Source organism: Silene latifolia, chromosome 3, assembly GCF_048544455.1.
Source record: "Silene latifolia isolate original U9 population chromosome 3, ASM4854445v1, whole genome shotgun sequence".
In the NCBI taxonomy this organism is placed as follows: domain Eukaryota; kingdom Viridiplantae; phylum Streptophyta; class Magnoliopsida; order Caryophyllales; family Caryophyllaceae; genus Silene; species Silene latifolia.
In genome coordinates, this window is record NC_133528.1 from 35,030,058 (window position 1) to 35,049,527 (window position 19,470).

At 37.5% G+C, this 19,470-nt stretch overlaps 1 protein-coding gene across 1 annotated transcript; it reads right to left on the bottom strand.

Annotated features, from left to right (window-relative positions):
- Window positions 1-338: 338 nt before the first annotated feature.
- LOC141648939 (peptidyl-prolyl cis-trans isomerase FKBP62-like) lies at window positions 339-857 on the bottom strand. Its single transcript, XM_074457643.1, has one exon. It carries the CDS (start codon window positions 855-857, stop codon window positions 339-341), a length of 519 nt encoding a protein of 172 aa, XP_074313744.1.
- Between the last annotated feature and the right edge of the window lie 18,613 nt (window positions 858-19,470).

A 19,470-nucleotide genomic window follows, 5' to 3' on the forward strand; every position in this document is an offset into this window, starting at 1 on the left:
CCCTCAAGAAAGACAATGATTCTGGATGGAAAAAACAGAGATCCTTTCCTAGGATCAAACTATCGTAGTCTTGGCTCGAGATATGTAATTTGCGTTTAGATTTTTTGTTAAGAAAGGTAAATTTTGATGGTTTAGGGGTAAAGGTTGAGGCAGTAGTATTTCCTTTTGGTACCAAAGAAGGATTAGGCTCACCCACAATAGATGACATTGCCGCCAATTTTCCACTAAAAGGAGTGGAAAGTTCAGTATTCTCAACTACCAGAGATGGATCAATCTCACAGGCCGTATCAAGCGCCATAGGAATAAGGCCAGGAAAACTTCAGCAGAAGCTGATTCTGCTATAATAGAGGACTGCAAGAAGCTTCATCGGTGTAATCAACCACACCTTTATGCAGAAGAGGCTTCTTGCCCTTAAAGATAGAGCCGAGAGGGTCAAACGAATAGGCAGTGCGCTTACCATTAAGGTTCACCGTGAGCTGGTCAGTCACATCAAGGAGCTCACGTTTAGCTTCAGAATTATTCAAATCTAGTTTCAGAACTTGCTCAAAATCAGCCTGGGCATCTTTAAGGAGGTTCAACTTCTTGTAAGCTAAGCCTCTACAATAAAGAGCTTTGACATTGGAAGGGTCAAAATGTAAGACAAATTTACAGTAACGACTAGCAAGATCAAAATGGGAGATTTTTAATTCGCAAGCCGCCAAGTTAAGGACAAGCGATAGGGCTAAGGAAGAAAAAGCCTGATGATCAGAGGAGGGCAGAAGACCAATATAGCATAGGAAATTTAGGGCTTGTTTGTAAAGACTACTAGCCAGGGAAAAGTTCCCTTGCCGGAAGATGAGGTTTCCTTTATCCTTCATCAAGAGAATGGATGAAATATGTCCTAGAAGAATTGATATAAATGGTCGCATAAAACACATGCAATACGTGAGCTAGCCAAGGTCCAAACTGAAGTTGCATGACCGGTCCAATTGTCCACTCATACGTTGTTGCAAAACTCCTATATTAGACTTTCTCAAGTCTTAAGACTCTCTCATATCAGCTTTTCATTAACTTTTATTATTTTTTTATTGTTCAGGCCCATCTCTCACTCACTTCAGACTTTATACATTATCCGTCAGACTCACCTCAGACTCTACTTTTCCATTCCACTTTTTTTTTTTAACAAAAAGAAATGACACATGTTGCCCACTCATTGGACAAATTTTCTTTAAGGTGTGGTCAAGACTACCAATAATCTTACCCATGCTAACAGGGTGCTCTAACAGTCTAACCGTAATTTCAATAGTTTAACTTTTTTAGAACCAATAATTGGTTTAAAGCAATAATACTAGTATTTAGCCCCATTTACTTTGGGACTTACCCTCAAAGTACTGGAGGGTCCAGTTTCTTTAAACGGACGAGATTGCTTTGGCTTTAAAAGTCCAATGGCCCATATTATTCCATTATCATTACAAAAAAAAATTACAGAGCTCTCTTCCTCCCAACTTCCTAAGTTCATCAATGGTGATTGGTGATCCGACACAAATTGCCAGTATCACAAATACCCACCCCATGAGATCCACATGCAAATCATCCTACCGTAACCTCTCCCGTACCATCACCACTCACCACCAAAACTGTCACCTCTTCCGTACCTTCAGCTATTTCCGAATCTTTTTCCGTTGTTGTAATCGTCACCAGTCACCAACAAAACAGTAGCTTAGCACGTCGGAGCAGCCTCAAATTTCCACCTTATTTCGTCTCCTTCAAAGCTAATTGAAAAGGCCAAATGACGAGATTGATAAGAGAGATGCTCATGATTTTTTTTTTTTTTGTGATAAGAGATAATAATTTTTCTCTTTTTTGTGATAAGAGAGATTATAATGATGGATTATGGAATGATGGAAATGAAAGTTCAAGAAAATAAAATGGGGGAATGATGGAGAAGATGGAGTAATAATTTGGAAAATCTGAGAAATAATAGGATGATAAAGGAAGGAGTAATCTTGACCTTTGCTTTTTTCTACCTCCACGTGGTTGAAGATTAAGCTGGTACTGGACCTCCAATTCCTTTTAAGAACTGGAGAGGAGCTGAACTCTTTACTTTGTATAATGGTAAAATTACAATTTTTTAAGTTTTATTTGTAGCATTAAAGTCATACTTCATATAACTTTAGTCGAAAGGGAGTTCAACCTCATTGCTTAACCTTTCATGAATATTTTTACCAAAAATCATTTTATAATCCAAGTAATCATATACTTCCTCCTATTCTCAATTAATAAAATTGAAATTAATAATTTTCCCTGTTATAAGTTGTATAATGACAATATAAAATGATTTTTTTTGTGAGATTTGAGTGAAAAATAAAAAAGGTGGTTGAATTTTACCGCTTATCAAGGGTATGATTATTGACCAGACTCACCAAAGTCTTAAAGACTCTGTCACGTCAACTTTCCCCCACCAACTTTTATTATTATTTTATTGTTCAGCCTTTCTTCAGACCCACCTCAAACTTTATTCATTATTCCTCAGACTCAACTATTCCGCTACACTTTTCTTATGATGTTTTAAATAAAAAAGAAAAAAAATTATATAACACATTGAAGATATTTATTGAATGTCATCCCAAAAACAATAGGGTTAAGGCTCTTGAAGAGTCTTAAGTTGAATATTGGATTTCGAAAACTCATCTTAAGACTTTGTCAAGACTATGGTAGATTATTAGGAGTCTTGTTAGAAAAATTACGGTATATTACGATATATCGTACATAATCAGAATAATATCAAATTATTGAATAAGTTATTATATCACCAATGTTAGGAATATATTGTTATTGTGTTTACATATTTTGAGTACTATAAATGCGGATCATTGTAGCTGTTGTAAACACGAATCAATAATAACTAGTTTTTAAACCCGTGCACTGCAAGGGTGGTAACGGAAAGTTTTGTCATAATTAAAAACTTATATATTTTTTAGATTTAGTAAATTTACCAAATTTTAGAAAATTTTACTTTGTCAACCCGTATACTTTGAAAATTTTATATTAAATCTTATTAGAGGCACTCTACCCTTTTTTTGTTCCGACTTTTTAAATTATGAGAGGTGAAATCTGGAAAGTGAATATATAAGATTATTGTAGATATCACAATCTGTTTATTTACATAATATACATTTAACATTATGCATTATTGTACACTTTCAACCATATTATCTCTCTTGTTTGATCTCCTTTCGATTCTCTACGTTCTCGGACATTTCCTCACCCACCCATCATTTTTCTGGACGTCAGAAACCAACGTTGACCACCACTGGCCAACTAACTCAAGACCCACCCAACACATCCTCCACCACGCCCAACAACTCAATTCCACGGTTCACAACCTTCCCCTCAACCTATCTCATCAGCCCCATATAACTAACCACCACCCTCCCAATCCATATCCTACTTCCTCCAAATCATCAACCCCAACCCCTCTTGCCTCTAGCCCTCTATCATCCCCTACATCCTCTATATTCCCACTGTACCTCCAAGATGATCACCATCCTAGTCCCACTCTATGTGTAACCCTCGACCCTGCTAATACTCTTATGCATGCGCCTCCTCACCCTATCATTATTATTACTAAAGACTTAAAGTCACAAAAATGGCATTCCGTTTTCGTCATCTTATCAAATAATATCTTTTTAGTTAGACTTACTAAAGACTTAAAGTTACTTAGCTACCTTACCAGTTAGTTTTAGAGCCTTAATCTGTTAACGTAAGTTAATTATATTTATCTTTGTCAATAGTTAATCTTTCATATAATTCCAAAAAAAAAATGTTTCTCACATGTCCCCATAAATAGTGCTCTAGTAGTCTAGTATTTACATATTACTTTCTCATTTAAATTTAAGGTCTCATTACTATGTTATTATTCAAATATGAATATAAAAATGAAGCAAATAAATCTGTTAAACATTAAATATGAACAAATTAGTTACAATAATAGTAATATTTTGTGATAATCTGAATCACTCAACCATTACCAAACAATGAATACATGTATTAAAGAACTTAAAAAGTACTTGGAACACTGAGAATTGAATGTGTAAAAAATATGTGACGTGAGTACGAAAGGCGAGATACAAAATATTTGTTTCAGACTTGCCGATATATGAAATCTAAAAGTTTATGAGTCTTGTTCTCAACCGGATGGATTGTACTTGAGTACTTGGCTGAAACGAATGGGGTGTTGACAAACATGCACATTTAACAAAATTGACTTGGAGGTCGGAACTCTTTTTTCAAATGTAAATAAGAGGTTAAATGATTCAAATACTGTTAGATGAATTGTTAACAAACATGTACGGAATTAGAACCTGCAAAAAAATGGATAACAAACATGTATTGTCTTACGTACTTCTAACCTGTAAAAATTGGATAATTCAGTCATCTTTAATTTAATGACTCATTCTGGCACTTCTTTTACCCGGGAAATTAGAACAAAATTCAACTACAAATAATAGTGTCTGGATTCAAGTGTTCAACCTTATTCATCGTAAGAGACTATGGAGAGTATGAATACTTGACGGCGAAAACAAACATGTGGGACAAATATGTACGCGAAAACAACACCTTCTGTAGAGAATACTAATAGCGGGAGGGTAATATTCAACCAATGGTATGTGATTTCATAATTTTTGCATTTGAGTTAAGAATTATAACTAATCTAACCACATCAATAATATTGAATATATGAAATCACATACCATTTGTAAGGGACACATATCTCACTGATTTCCCACAATTTATTATTCTTTTTATGATGTTATGATTTTATTCGATTGATATAAAACAAGTTATGGAACATTGCATATTTTAGTTATGGAAATAGTAACGACAATGTATACGAATTCATGGCATTCTTAATGCGTAAATAAACGTAAATTTCTTGAAGAGTACATGAGCAACTCAAACACACATGATATTAGTTTGCTACAATTTTTTGCAAATTTGATCGGACATCATTTTCAACAATCATTATTTTTAATTAGAACCGAAAGAGAAAAAAAAGAAACAAAAGTTCAATACATTAAGTACATAAGTTTCATATTATAAGCAACATTTAAATAATTAAAATGAATTATGATGTTAAAGAAGAAAAATTAGTTACTCCATAGTTTTGTGCCAATAATTATATGGATGTGCGTAAGGCTATGGCAATAGGTAGACAGTAACAATAACGTAATCAACGAATATTTGTTAAGCAAGAATAGGGAAATAAAATGAAGATGAAATCAGAGGCAACTTTTTTTTTGTTATCTTAAAGACATAAAATTCAATTTATTAAACCTTCTACGGAGTACTTTGTTCTATAAAAATTAAGTTGTTAAATGTCAAATATTAAGACTTGGGAATCTGGCAACTAAGGTAAGATTTGCTAGCTAATTACAATCCTGCAGTTTAGGAAAGGCATCAACTAAATAGAAGATTTTCTAGCTAACTACACGGAGAAAATATGTGCAAAATAATAGCAACTAACTAGGTTTAAATCCGTGAAATTCACGGGTCTACTTTATATGTTTTAATTTGGTATATTTCTAATTTAAAGCTCCTATTACTGCTTTTTATTATTATTACTTTTATAATGATAATAACATTCATTTTATGATCCGAATCTTATTTGTAATATAGTTACTTTTATATTAATTTTACGATGATAAATTTCAACTTTGTTGTTTTTTTTTTACAAAGGAATGGTCTCATAATCTGATATTCTCTCAGGTATTGAAATCGTCTCAAAGTATGAAACCATCTTACCTAATAATTACTGTTTAGAGTGGCTAAATTAACATACGTATTTCCATTGCAAAATATAAATTAACACTCATTATACTAATGAGATTTCATGTTTGTGGGCTGGTCTTCATTCATGGTCTAAATTTGCCATTATTCTTGTTGGATCACCCGTTTGATGTAGGCTAGCAAGTCCGCTGCATATTACGTCATCAAATTCACGTCTTGATTTTCAGAGATAACGACAAACTTAGAGGTCTCGTTATCAATGTCAATCACACAAACTTTACCTAAAATTTGAAAACACGCACGTATGGCGATATGAGTGCAAATAAAGATTAAAAGGCCATGGTTGAAATTACAAAAGTTGTGTTTTAGAATTGTGAAATATTACTGTTGACCACTGAGAATGATTTTAGCCTTGGTTGACATAAGAAATTTATAGTCTTTTTTACTTCTATTAATTTAAACGCGATTTTAAGGAATATACTCGTATTATGGAATAAATCTCGAGATTAGGGGGAGATAATTGAGAATGTTGAATTATTGAAAAAATCTCAACAAATTTGAAAAAGATAATTATTAATCATCATATGCTGGATAATATATAGAATATTCCAATGCACATTCCATCTTATGCCACTAATTTGATATGTTTCCATTTTTTTCATGATTTTATTTCAAGCCATTTACTATAATAATTCCTTATTCTATTCTATGGCATGGATTTGTTATGCTTACTTGTTTTATAATTTTTTTTTATTGCTACTATTAAGTATTAGCATCTTATTAGCTGCCACATATGATTGTAATGTAAAAATAGGATGCACATCAGATTTTTGGCTATTGCATTAGAGATATATATGATTATTGTTAGAAAGATTTTATCAGTATGGAGGTGATTTGAAACCGTAATTTAATTTCCATATTTCACAATTATATATTATATTTAATTTTATATTTAATATTCAAATATGCATATTAAACTTGACATTAAAAGGGTGGATGACATGTGGCAAAGTATTAGGATGTGACACGTGACGATAAAAAAAGTAACTGGTTGTTTCTTCAATATAATATATGATGATACAATTGCTCTTATGCTATTCTCTATATCTGATTCTAATACGGTAACAGAGCCTTACGCTTTTGAGGCCTAAAAACGAACTTCTGTTGTCTTACCGGAGGGGCTAATGAATTAGGCGCCCTCGGGGGTGTGTTTATCATGATGATCTATTTTTTTTTTAAAAAAAATTCCTTCTATCTTCAAAGTGCAAAACCGTATAGAGAAAGGATCTCCTCCATTTCTCAAAAAAGAAATGAAGTTCCATTACTTATCAACGGTCCGGATGAAATTTAGGCTCAATCGGATGGTTGTTGATTTATTTGGAAATAAAAAAGGTAAATGAATGAAATTAGAGTATAATATAGTAATGTTTTGTGAGAGGAAATGGAAAGAAAAGAAATGGAGATTATGTATTTTAGTTGTTTTGTGTGTCATTGTAGTCTCTTGACTACTTTCTTCGTTTATTGTGAATTGTTACCGTCATTAAATGCAATTTGGATACTCTCCATTTTTTTTCTCCATTTTCTCTCTAATAAATCCATATTATATTATATATCTAATTTCATTCATTATCTTTTTTTTTACTCAAATGTATTTTCAATCACCCGATTTATCTAGAATTAGATCCGGATTATTAATATATAATGGACCTCCGTTTCTTTTGAGAAAATGGATAAAATACTTACTCTACCAGATGATAGTAGAATTTGTGCTTAGTTAGATGCTCGTATGTTCTTCAGTGTAGGCGACGCTTCTAAACTCTGAAGTTGCCCGTGGAATATGATACTTCTTTTGGTTTATAATCTAAACATACTCGTTTGATAAGTGTGTAAATACAAACTATATAGTCGTATCTTATACACAAAAAGTATCTGCAAATTAAAATATAAAGCATGTGCAACTGAACTAACACATGATTCTTTCTGTTTGATTGAGGGGAATTTCATATGCGATTTGAAGTAATTTACTCACGTTGCCTCTTAAGTGTGAGATTCATTGACTACTTAAATTTCACAAGTGTTTAAGCAATTGGATATATAAATTTTAAATTTTAATTTTCTTTGACTTTATATTCTATTTTAATTTTAATGATAATATATAATTTTTTCTTGTATTTTCTTATTAATGCAATTTTTTGTTTTTAATGTGTATAAAATAGACCATTTTTTCTTTGCCATAAAATCCGATCTATTTCATTACTAAAGTAAAAGGCAAATTTTATTAGTTTATTTTCAGAATTGACGGATTTTTTGTATTAGAATTACTGATCCACATGTTTCTTTTTTGAAAGAATATCACAAGATAATATCGTAATCTCGAGATATTGTGTATATTTTTTTTTTGGTAAATGGTAAGTATATTAATATCAACAAAATTACATCATCCGGAGGGTTAGATTACTTACAAGAATGATAAAATAAAAACCAAACAGAACAGATCAAAATTTTAGAGTGTCTAGCCATTCTTTTGTCATTTATTTGAACTATGCTTTGATTCCTAGCTCAGAATCTGGTGGTGACATCTCGAAGTATCCGTTTTACCAGAATAGCAGGATGTATTACTTGGTCCTGCAGCCTGGCTCTATTCCTAGCCTGCCAGATAGAATGGACAAGCATAACATGGCAGCTATAAACAATCTTCCTGAACAGTCTACTATTCATTCTTCCTCTTCTGTACCATTCAGCTAATTTCCTTGGGTCAAAGCAGGTGAAAAGATATTGCTAGAGTAGGGAGACACATCTTGCACTGAATGAATACTCATAAAACAGGAGAGAGTGAGTTTCATCTGCTATAGCACACATGTAACATACCAATCCCTGATTACACCCCATTCTATTCAGCCTGTCTCTTGTGAGAAGCCTTTGGTGATTCACTGCCTAGTAGATGAAAGAGCTTTTAGGAACATTCGTGGTACTCCAACAAACTTTCCACCAGTTTGCTTAGGAAGAGAAGGCTTAAGCCACCTATACCCCTCTTAGATGCTGTATTCCAACAAAGTTCCCAACAAAGATATCGTGTATCTTTGTATTATGTATCATATCGTATTGTTGCCTTATTTATAGGATATAATCAGTAACTGACCCTGTTTAATTGTTTTAAAAACTGTGGTGATCCATTCGGGGATGATGAGCAGTTATTGAGCAGGTATGATATGAATGCGCGAGGGATAGTTGGGCTTGAGTCATCACGAGTCGTTTAGAAGTCTTCCGCTGTGTTGTCAAACATATTATTTACTTTAGTTGGTTTTTGGTTTGGAACAGTTGCATCTTACTTTACAGTTTTTGGGATTTGATGTATACACTTAAAACTATTTTATTAAAGTACGTTCTTTTATAGTCTATTTCATATTCATTGCCTCGGGTAACCGAGATGGTAGCACTCTCATGCATTAGGTGATCCTGGTAAGCCACCTTGGTGCACGAGGGTGTTACAAAGTGGTATCAGAGCGACGATTTTGGAACCTGTAACAAATGAACTCAATGAACTTAGAGTGTCAAACTAAAATAAACCCGGGTAGGAGTTGTTAGGAGCTAATGCAAAGACTTGGGAGACGTTCTAATTGCGCGAACTCGCCCTACAACTTTGAACCGGGGGTGTCATGGGATCGCTACGTGTTTACTATTGTTCATATGCATATGTTGGATGAATAGGTTAGATGAATAGGTTGGATGAATATGTTGGATGAATATGTTGGATGGATATGTTGGATGAATATGTTGGATGAATAAGTTTGATGAATATGATGGATGAATTGGTTGGAAAAGATGGAAGTAGTAATTGCATGAGGATATGGAATTTATGTTTGGAGCATGTCCATGTGACGAAGTGAATTTATGTTGTGGTTATGTTAATAACATGTGATTAGGGGATGTGATGTTATATATTTATGATTTTGTTTATGTAAAGTTATAAAAACATGCGGGTAGTACATGATTGATAAGTTGAATATTGTATGAGCATGATGGATGTTATTGTTTTACTTTTGTAGATAGTAACATGTGGTTAGGGATACTGGTTTACAAGTATCGAGTCGCTTTTGTTCACTTTGTTGATGTTTAAGTTGTTTGGAAGGGAAAATCAAATAGTTATGTTGTTCGATTATAGAGAAGCTTTTTTTAAACTGTTATAACTTGAGATGTATATATGCTATTGATGTGATTCCACTTGAAGGTGATAGCTTGTTCTCTTACGATTCTAACGATAGGTCACACACCCAAAATGACCACGAAATGAGTGAGATATGATCGTTTTACGAAAATTGGACAATGCTGAGAACTGTGTAGGGCACTCGATCGAGTAGCTCTTACTCGATCGAGTGAACCTCTTTGTATTCGATCGAGTAGCCCTTGTAATTTATTGTACATATTTCTGATCTTCTTATACTCGATCGAGTAGGCCGTACTCAATCTAGTGACCCCTGTATTGGTCTTATGCTTATCTTTTTTTACCTCCATGCATGTCATAATTATTTCAAAGATGTTCTTTTGCTTCTTTATACTTTTTTTACATATGTGTTGGTCCTGATGCGTAAGTTACCAGACCTTATGATGTAAGGAGTAGCACCTTATGATGGGTATGAGTTTGTTGGGGAGGACATGAGTTATATGTTGTTGGGATGGATAGTGGAAAAAGAAAAGGGAGATTGATGAGCTTATTGAGTCATTAAGCATGTTTTGTGAGACATGGTGCGTGATATAATTGCGAATTTGAGTAATGTAAGGTAAGTGTATGTGGGCAAGAGGTGATGTAAGTGTAAGGAACGTGAGAATGAAAAGGTTGAGATAAGGGATGCGAATAGTGGCAAATTGGGATGTGTAAGGATTTATGCAGGGAGATGGTTAGGATTGTGTTGGTTAAGGATATATGTGATGGAAGGTTGTTATAGAGGGATGGAAACGAATGGTGTATAGTGAGAACAAGTTATGCCGCGATGTGTAGATAGTGGTCGAGTTTGGGAATTTGTATCATCAAGAGGTGAAACTAGTGTGTGATTTCCTTGGGCAATTAACGGTATGAAATGAATTAGTTGAAAAAAAATGCAATTAGTTGAAGAGTAAACGTTGATTGTGTGGACTGATTGGTGACAAATGTGAGTGATAGCATGATGAGAGAATATCCATGGTAAGAAAGAGTGAGATGGTACTGATATGAAGTAATGGGATTTGAGTTTTGGAGCAATGAGAAGGTAACCGGAGCACTAAAGAGTTAGGTAGAAGGAATAAGGAGTTGAATTGTTAATTAATTTTGTCGAGTGTAAAAAGGAAAAGAATGAGGGGAGTAAACTAAGAGAATGTTGACCGGAGTTATGCGATATGGAAGTAAGGGATCGTCGAGATGTTGGATACTATCATGAGGGTGTGAGTTAATGGTTATATAGGAATTTCAGGACGACATGTTAGTCATGAGTTTTGAGGAATTAAGGGGAGTAAAAAGTTGGTAGAGTATTTGCATGATATGAGATTTGGTGGTGAGTTAGGTGACGATACAATTAAGGATAGAATTGGAATGAATGCTGAGGTAAATTTTATTGATGGATTTGATGCTCGCTATTTGGGATGCTAACCGAAAATAGGAAAGAAACTATTATATTTAGAGGTGAGTGTAAGAGATTTATTATACGAACAATGGTGGTGTTGTGGGGTTGTCACTAGTGGGTAAGGGTGATGATTAATAGGAAAGGTAGCCACTTTAAAGAGGTTGATTTTGTAGAGGCCGGATTGGTATGTATGGTTGTGAGGGAGTATAAGATGTGATTATAGGAGGCGGTTTCTAGTACTTGGGTATTAATGATATGAATACTTTTGTCAAGAAGTGATAGTTATGCGAATGGGAGAATGTGCTATGAAGGGCATGCGAGTTAAGCTCGGGCGAGAGATAACCTTTATCAAGTGGTAACTTACGTGATCAGGATTGACTAGTTAGATGTGATTACGGGTCTATGATGTATGTAAATATTTGTGTGAGGTCCTGACCTCAGGAGTACTGGTATGGTGTGATGGTTATAAAGTCGTTATCTGAGTGTTGCGCGTCATATATTGTGTATGGTAACCTAATAGGATGATATTCAAAAGTGGTAATTTGGGTGATCTGGAACGGCTAGTTATTCTTGTATGTGTATGTATGATATCTATAAGTGATAGTGTGAGGTTCCGACCTCATGAGTAATAGTATGGATGATATTCATAAGGTTATTATCTGTTTATTCCGTGTAATATGTTGCGTTATGATCTAGTAAAACGGTTTTAAGGAAGTTTTCTTGTCAAGGAAGTTATATCGAGTTAGTGTTGATGGGATTGTATAAGTTGCATGACTATCGATGTGGTTGTTGTGCCTCGGGTGGCGATCCGAGCATGGTACTTCGTGTTGTGATGCGGGTACTTTCGTACTGCGGTGCGGCCGTTGGTGGCGGTGTTGCGATGCCGTCATCGGTTGTGGTGGAGTAGTATGAGATGAGTTTTTGGAAGTGTATACCAGTTATATATATTGTTGTTTTGTTTACTGTAACACCCCCATATTCAGAGGAGCCTTAACTAGGCCTTCCTTAGGATATAAGGGCGTTACCATCTCGGTTGCCCGAGGATAGCAATATTCAAATGTCGATAAAAGAACTATTAAGATATATTACAAGCGATTTAAACCAAAATACTATATAAAGGTACAACTCAAAGACTAATCACTATGACCGCCATATCTCGTGAGGACTCATCCCTGCCCGGACTCCAGCTATCAACAACATCAACACCTGCTAAGACCGACTGCTCACCATAAGGGATCACGGCAGACACATAGCAAACAAACAACCACACAAGGTCAGTACTGAGATAAGACACAGCAATAACAGCTACAACCAACAACACAACACGATGCTATCAATCTCACACCCACACAGCCACGATAATCCAACCAATCTCTGTCACTGACTGTCCACTGGACCAGTCCTGCCAGTGGGGGACCGTAGCCGCACCCACCAAATCCCCGCTCATTATACCGAGCGATAACCCTGTCCATTAATGTGCACATCCCTTCTGTGGCGGGTTCCACAGAAGGCGAAACTAGGGCGTGAAGCCACTCCCGCAAGTGACCTCACTCAGCCGAGGCCATGCCTCGCGAACTATAGACAACGATCACAACCACAATCACAATACAATTACTATATCAAACAACCAAACACAACACATCAACCAACTGACATGCTAGACCGTCTACAGAAACTGAGTAGGCAAACCTACCTTTAAGCCACCGCAACCAATCCACACCGACAGATAACATGTCCAGCGACCAAGCAACACCTATAACCAGAATACCATCATCTAATACTAACAGGCAAACCCTAACTAAAGAACAAGGACACGGATGATGATTATGACATACCTATTAGGGAGAAAACTCAGCAAGAGACCGCTACCCGACACCAGTGACGCCCTCCTAAGGTTCAAGGATCTTCAAAAAGACTTCCATGGAGGTTTTGAGGTGAAGGGGAGGGAAAGAGGCGACTGAAGGATAGAAGGAAAGTGGCGAAAGTGATTTGCGGATTTAACAAAACGCGATATAAAACCCTCGCTGAAAACCAGGTACTCGATCGAGTACCCAACATACTCGATCGAGTAACCTAGCTACTCGATCGAGTAGCCTCTACTCTATCGAGTACCACTCTTAACACGCAGCCCAAGATGGTTTTGGCACACTTTTCTAAGATTACTCCCGCTCCCATGGTCAGTCAACGCTGGTCAAAGGGTCCCTAAAAGGGCGGGTATTACAGTCTTCCCCCCTTAAAAAGAACTTCGTCCCTGAAGTTCAACTCACCTATCTCCCGCTCGCGGCACGAGAACAACACGACCTCACCACTCTTTCCGCTCAAACCATAACTCCTTGGAAATACCATCCCCCCCACGTCATCATCATCACCGTCCACATTTATGCCTATCGATTCTTACTACTGTCATGCAAGCGTTATCACCGTCAACCGTTATTCTATATATATATATAAAACATCAAACTTGCAATGCGAATCACCACCCACGATCACCCAACATGCAGTAACAACTATCAAACTATCAATCTAGAACATGTCTCATATCAACTTTCATGTGGTACAACTAATGCCACCATGTTACTCGGCAACGTGATTCAAATACGATTCATCGCACTATAACTATTTCTTTATGATTGTCTCTTGAAACATACAACCACATTCACTTTAAAGAACTAAAGTAATCCGTTATACTTCAGAAATTTTTGTAATTAAAGCAAAACATAATACCAACAACATTATAAACAAGCAAAACATTATTCAAAAACAGCCTTTTTATTTCGCGACATTACTCTTCCCCTCTAAAAAGGAACTTCGTCCACGAAGTTCACCACCCAATTTCAACGCATATTACTTATTATCTAATTCATGACATGGGTTAAAACATATTATTTATTGTAGACATTACCCGCTAAGCCTAAACTCGTTAAATTATAAATCATACATAACTCTCCGGGACAACTAGTCGCCAACGATAAAGCACGTTAACATTGCACGCACAGCGTATGACGAAATGTAACTTCAATGAATAAATGGTAAAATGACATATTGTAATATTAAAACAACAAGAAACCGTCACCACTTCACTAATCGTTATCAAGATGTATATAAAACCGAAACTTGACTTCCAACATATAAAATTAATGGTTCAAAGGTGTAACTACGCACTAATAGCCACATTAGACATTAAACTTGCAATTATAAAACAATTGGACATTTTAATTTTTCGAAAACCTCCTGTAATAGTGCTACTCGATCGAGTATCTAGCGATACTCGATCGAGTGCCATGCTACTCGATCGAGTGTCTTGGCTACTCGATCGAGTAGCCTACAGGTCAGAATGCTTTTATCCCGTCTTTCTGCAGCTACTCGATAGAGTACGGGGTACTCTATCGAGTACCTACAGGGCAATTCCTTATAAACCTGTCATAAACTAACACACATACATATATAGCCGTCACATAACTTGGGTCGAGATGATTTCCCGACCCCAAAGTCAATCCTGCAACATAGGTAAGTGATAAATCCGGCCTTATGGCCACAATACAAGTCCAAACTCAAGTTTCAACGAAATAACTACTAAAGTCTAGCAATACTTCTAACCACTAACACCAACTACCATCAACAAGGATAAAACAAGGAGTATCACTCCTCCTGCTGCTGCTGCTGCTCAAACATCACCTCGTCATCACCACCACCAGAAGTACCTGCTCTCGATGACCCGATCCCCGCATCCACTCCTGCTCCTGCTCCTGGGCCCACGTACCATGTAGTCAAGCCACCGTAAGGGAAGGACTGAGGTGCCCCCCACGTCGACTGATCCACCCCGTAGGAATGGAAAACCCCTGAGTAGTCCCCAACTCCACTCCACCAAATTGGATGCGGTCCCTCGGTCCCTATCCCCTGAGCGTACGCCATCTCGTGCATGTTCCGGAGTGTCAAGGTAGATGACACTCTATCTGCCAAGTAGCTGGACCGCGTCTCTGGGGTGTCGAGGTAAGGGTAGCACGGAAAAGGATCTTTTCTTCTTTGTGGCGCTACCGGCCGTGGCCTAGTCTCCGAGGCCCTCTCCCTCACTCGACGGGGTCCCCTCCCCAATCCGGGTCTCTCCACCACCGCAACTCCCGCATTCTCGCCCTTCGTCGGCTCGGCATCACCTCCCGGGATGGTGTCGTCGATGAGATAGGTCTGCGGTGGCGGGGTCTATCCTCCTCCTCCTCCTCCTCCTCATCATCGGAGTCCACCGCCACTACCGTCGGCTCCAAGGGCTCCGTCGGTGGGAGGTCCGAGGAGCCGGAATTTTCATCCAACTCATGCCCCACACCCTCCACGCTAGGCTACCGTCGGCCAAGGTCCTCAACCATTTCAGGTCGAGATAGTAGTCACGATCCATGGTAGGCACTGGGGTAGCTAGAGGCACGTACTCGAAGAAGCCTCAAAAGAGGTTAGCTTTTCAGCTAACCGAGTGGCGATAGCGCCACAACTCGTGTACGGGAAGAAGCCATCAAGGCAAGGGCAAAGACAAACCATAGAAGGAGCATTAAAGACCACTTTCTGGCCCGCTCCGGGTTGAGGTAAGACATCGAAGTAAGACCTCATGATTATTCAATTTACTGATATCCTTTCTGTCGTAGAGGAGGTTCGAAAGAGAACGGAGAAAGACCCTCAAGGTAACATGCTGAACGTCATTAATCAGCATGTTGCTCGAGGTGGGAGCTTGCTTCCCAGTCAAGCAAGGCATTAGGCGGCAAACGCCGCACTCAGCTGGGATGTCGGTGATAGAGTTCTTGGGAGGTTTGGCCAACCCAAGGTGAGAGGCAACCAAATCCATAGTCAACAGAAAGCTGGTGTTCATCAATCTAAACTCAACAGTCTGGCCCGCTGGGTCATAGCTAAAAGAGCTCATGAATTCCAAAGTAAGAAAAGGGTAAGTATGCTTCCTCAGCCTATACAAACCCGTAAAACCCAAGGTCTCGAATATGTGACGGACATCCGTCTCTATCTCTAAATCCTCCAACACAGTAGTGTCTATACACCTCGTAGGTCTCATTTTGCGTTTTTGTAAAGCTACAAAACGCTTCCTCTGCTTGAAATCAACAAAAACAACTGAAGGGTATTCGGGAACTGCGGGTACCACAGGTCCACTCCCCTCCCCCATCTCAGGTGGGTTACCCCTCCCCTGTTTACTTTGGCGGATTCCAAGGTTCAGTCTCGGCATCTGCTTTAGACATATGTTCAAGCAACTTGTATAAACATGCAAATATTTATTTCATGTACTTTGAATTCATATACTCCGCTAAGTACACAATTTCACCAACAAATTTGACATGTGAAGCACATAATTCATGCTATTAACCTTGAATATCACACTATGTACACACATTCGTCAACGGTTTCCAAATTTTGACATACAAGCTCAGTTTGCTACTACCCATAGGCCATAGTTGTGAAAGCAATTTATCTTGGTGATTATGTATGCCCAACAAATTCGAATATCTTAGCATGATTCTAAGGTTATTCTAAACACACTTCTAATCACATGTGAGGTATTCTTACTAGTTCATGGACAAGAATGACTTAGAACATATCATTATCACCCTTCACTATTATGAACAACAACTCAATTAGAATTTTCAGACGGTCTTTACAGCTGTGATAATCTTGGCATATATTCATCAATTATCGTTTCTATTGTCATATTGAAGTTTAACTTATACTTATAATGTCATTCACAACATCAATTTTCCAATTATAAATCACGGATTTCCATTTGAGGCATTTTTAAGACGGAGTTTTAGGGCAACTTTCTAAGGTGAAATCATCAAAATCTATCTTCCAACATGACATAAACAATATTTAAGGCTCAATTCTACCATCTAACCATTGTAAAACAACCAAAAATCGATTTCAATTTTGGAAACCCTAGAAATTTCGATTTCAAATTTTGCAATTTCTCATCTAATTTACAGCAATTAGTCACCAACAAACATGGAAAGAAGGCATGTGAATCATGTTTCAACAATTAAAAGCACCAAATTGATCATAATAATCGGAATTTCAGATTGTTTCACTTCTCTAACACATTCAAACAATAAATCATGTAAATTAAGAAGAATAGCATACCTTGATTGATTAACAAAGTAAAGAAATGAAATTAAGCAAGGAAATTAACCCAAGAAGATTTGAAGGAATAAGGATTTAGGAGGAACTTAGGGTTTCGAAATATAGGGAATAAGAGGAAGAAATAGAAAGAAATAGAAATATTAGGGGTTTTAGAAAACCCGTAGGATTCGCTGTACAGTAACCTACTCGATCGAGTACCTGGGGTACTCGATCGAGTACCACCCTACTCGATCGAGTAGGAGCTAAATCGTCGAGTATCTGCAGGAATCTTTCCCACATCCCGACATCTTAGCCTCCTAACTAGATCGAGTGAGGTCTATTCGGCCTAATAAACACCCGCACTCGGTCAAGTATAGTTAAGTACTCGGTCGAAAGTACGAAGTAAATCAAAGATACCTGCAAAACAACACCGCGTGTCGATCCCAAACTAAGTTCGGAACTCGGCACTAATTATCACCTTCGATCACGTTTTACAATCATTACTCACGCACCACGTATCACTTTATTAACAAGGTGTATGCCACCTTACGCTACACAACTACCCAACTCGATTTACCTGCTACCGAGTCACTCTTAGGCTTAGTCACGTCATCCTATCATACCCAAAACTTGTCTTAACGTGTGCTTTCGCCATAAAATGAAACATATAACTAACATTAATTTATACTTTCCTATAACACATAATTATATACTCTTCATAACAAATCAATCTATCCATATTCTCTAACGCAATTATAAGCAATTCGTTTTACTCAAATCAATTGTCACGCAGCGGAAAAGTTTCAACTAATTAACAAAGCATATACACATTACCATATGCTAAGATTCGGACTATCACTCAATATTTCTATAACTATCATCATAGTAATCCCGGCAGGATTTATAAATTCGCTTACAACTTCCGTCATCATTAACTTTTAGCAATCACCTTCGTCACATATTTCATAACCATCATATAAGCTTGCTAACCATTCAAAGAACTTCAATAATATTATCACAATTACCTTACACGGCCCAAATACTACCGTCACACCCCTACTAACTTCTAACAAAGACTTAACCGGAGGTAGCTCCGGCACAGTTAACATACATATCACACATAGACACACGGACTCCACATTCCCATACCATGTGACTGGCTTAAGTGTCATGGGGCCAAGATTTTGAAATGAGGGCGCCTACTCACCCAAAATCTTGCATCAGCTGGGGCTCCCATTACACATACACCAGGTTCATTTTATTAGACTCTCTACGTTCATTATGTTTATTTGTTACAGGTTCCAAAATCGTCGCTCTGATACCACTTTGTAACACCCCCATATTCAGAGGAGCCTTAACTAGGCCTTCCTTAGGATATAAGGGCGTTACCATCTCGGTTGCCCGAGGATAGCAATATTCAAATGTCGATAAAAGAACTATTAAGATATATTACAAGCAATTTAAACCAAAATACTATATAAAGGTACAACTCAAAGACTAATCACTATGACCGCCATATCTCGTGAGGACTCATCCCTGCCCGGACTCCAGCTATCAACAACATCAACACCTGCTAAGACCGACTGCTCACCATAAGGGATCACGGCAGACACATAGCAAACAAACAACCACACAAGGTCAGTACTGAGATAAGACACAACAATAACAGCTACAACCAACAACACAACACGATGCTATCAATCTCACACCCACACACCCACGATAATCCAACCAATCTCTGTCACTGACTGTCCACTGGACCAGTCCTGCCAGTGGGGGACCGCAGCCGCACCCACTAAATCCCCGCTCATTATACCGAGCGATAACCCTGTCCATTAATGTGAACATCCCTTCTGTGGCGGGTTCCACAGAAGGCGAAACTAGGGCGTGAAGCCACTCCCGCAAGTGACCTCACTCAGCCGAGGCCACGCCTCGCGAACCATAGACAACGATCACAACCACAATCACAATACAATTACTATATCAAACAACCAAACACAACACATCAACC

What these genes read in the sequence shown, in the direction of transcription:
- LOC141648939 (XM_074457643.1), bottom strand. Translation starts at nt 857, where the DNA reads ATGAAGGATAAAGGAAACCTCATCTTCCGGCAAGGGAACTTTTCCCTG.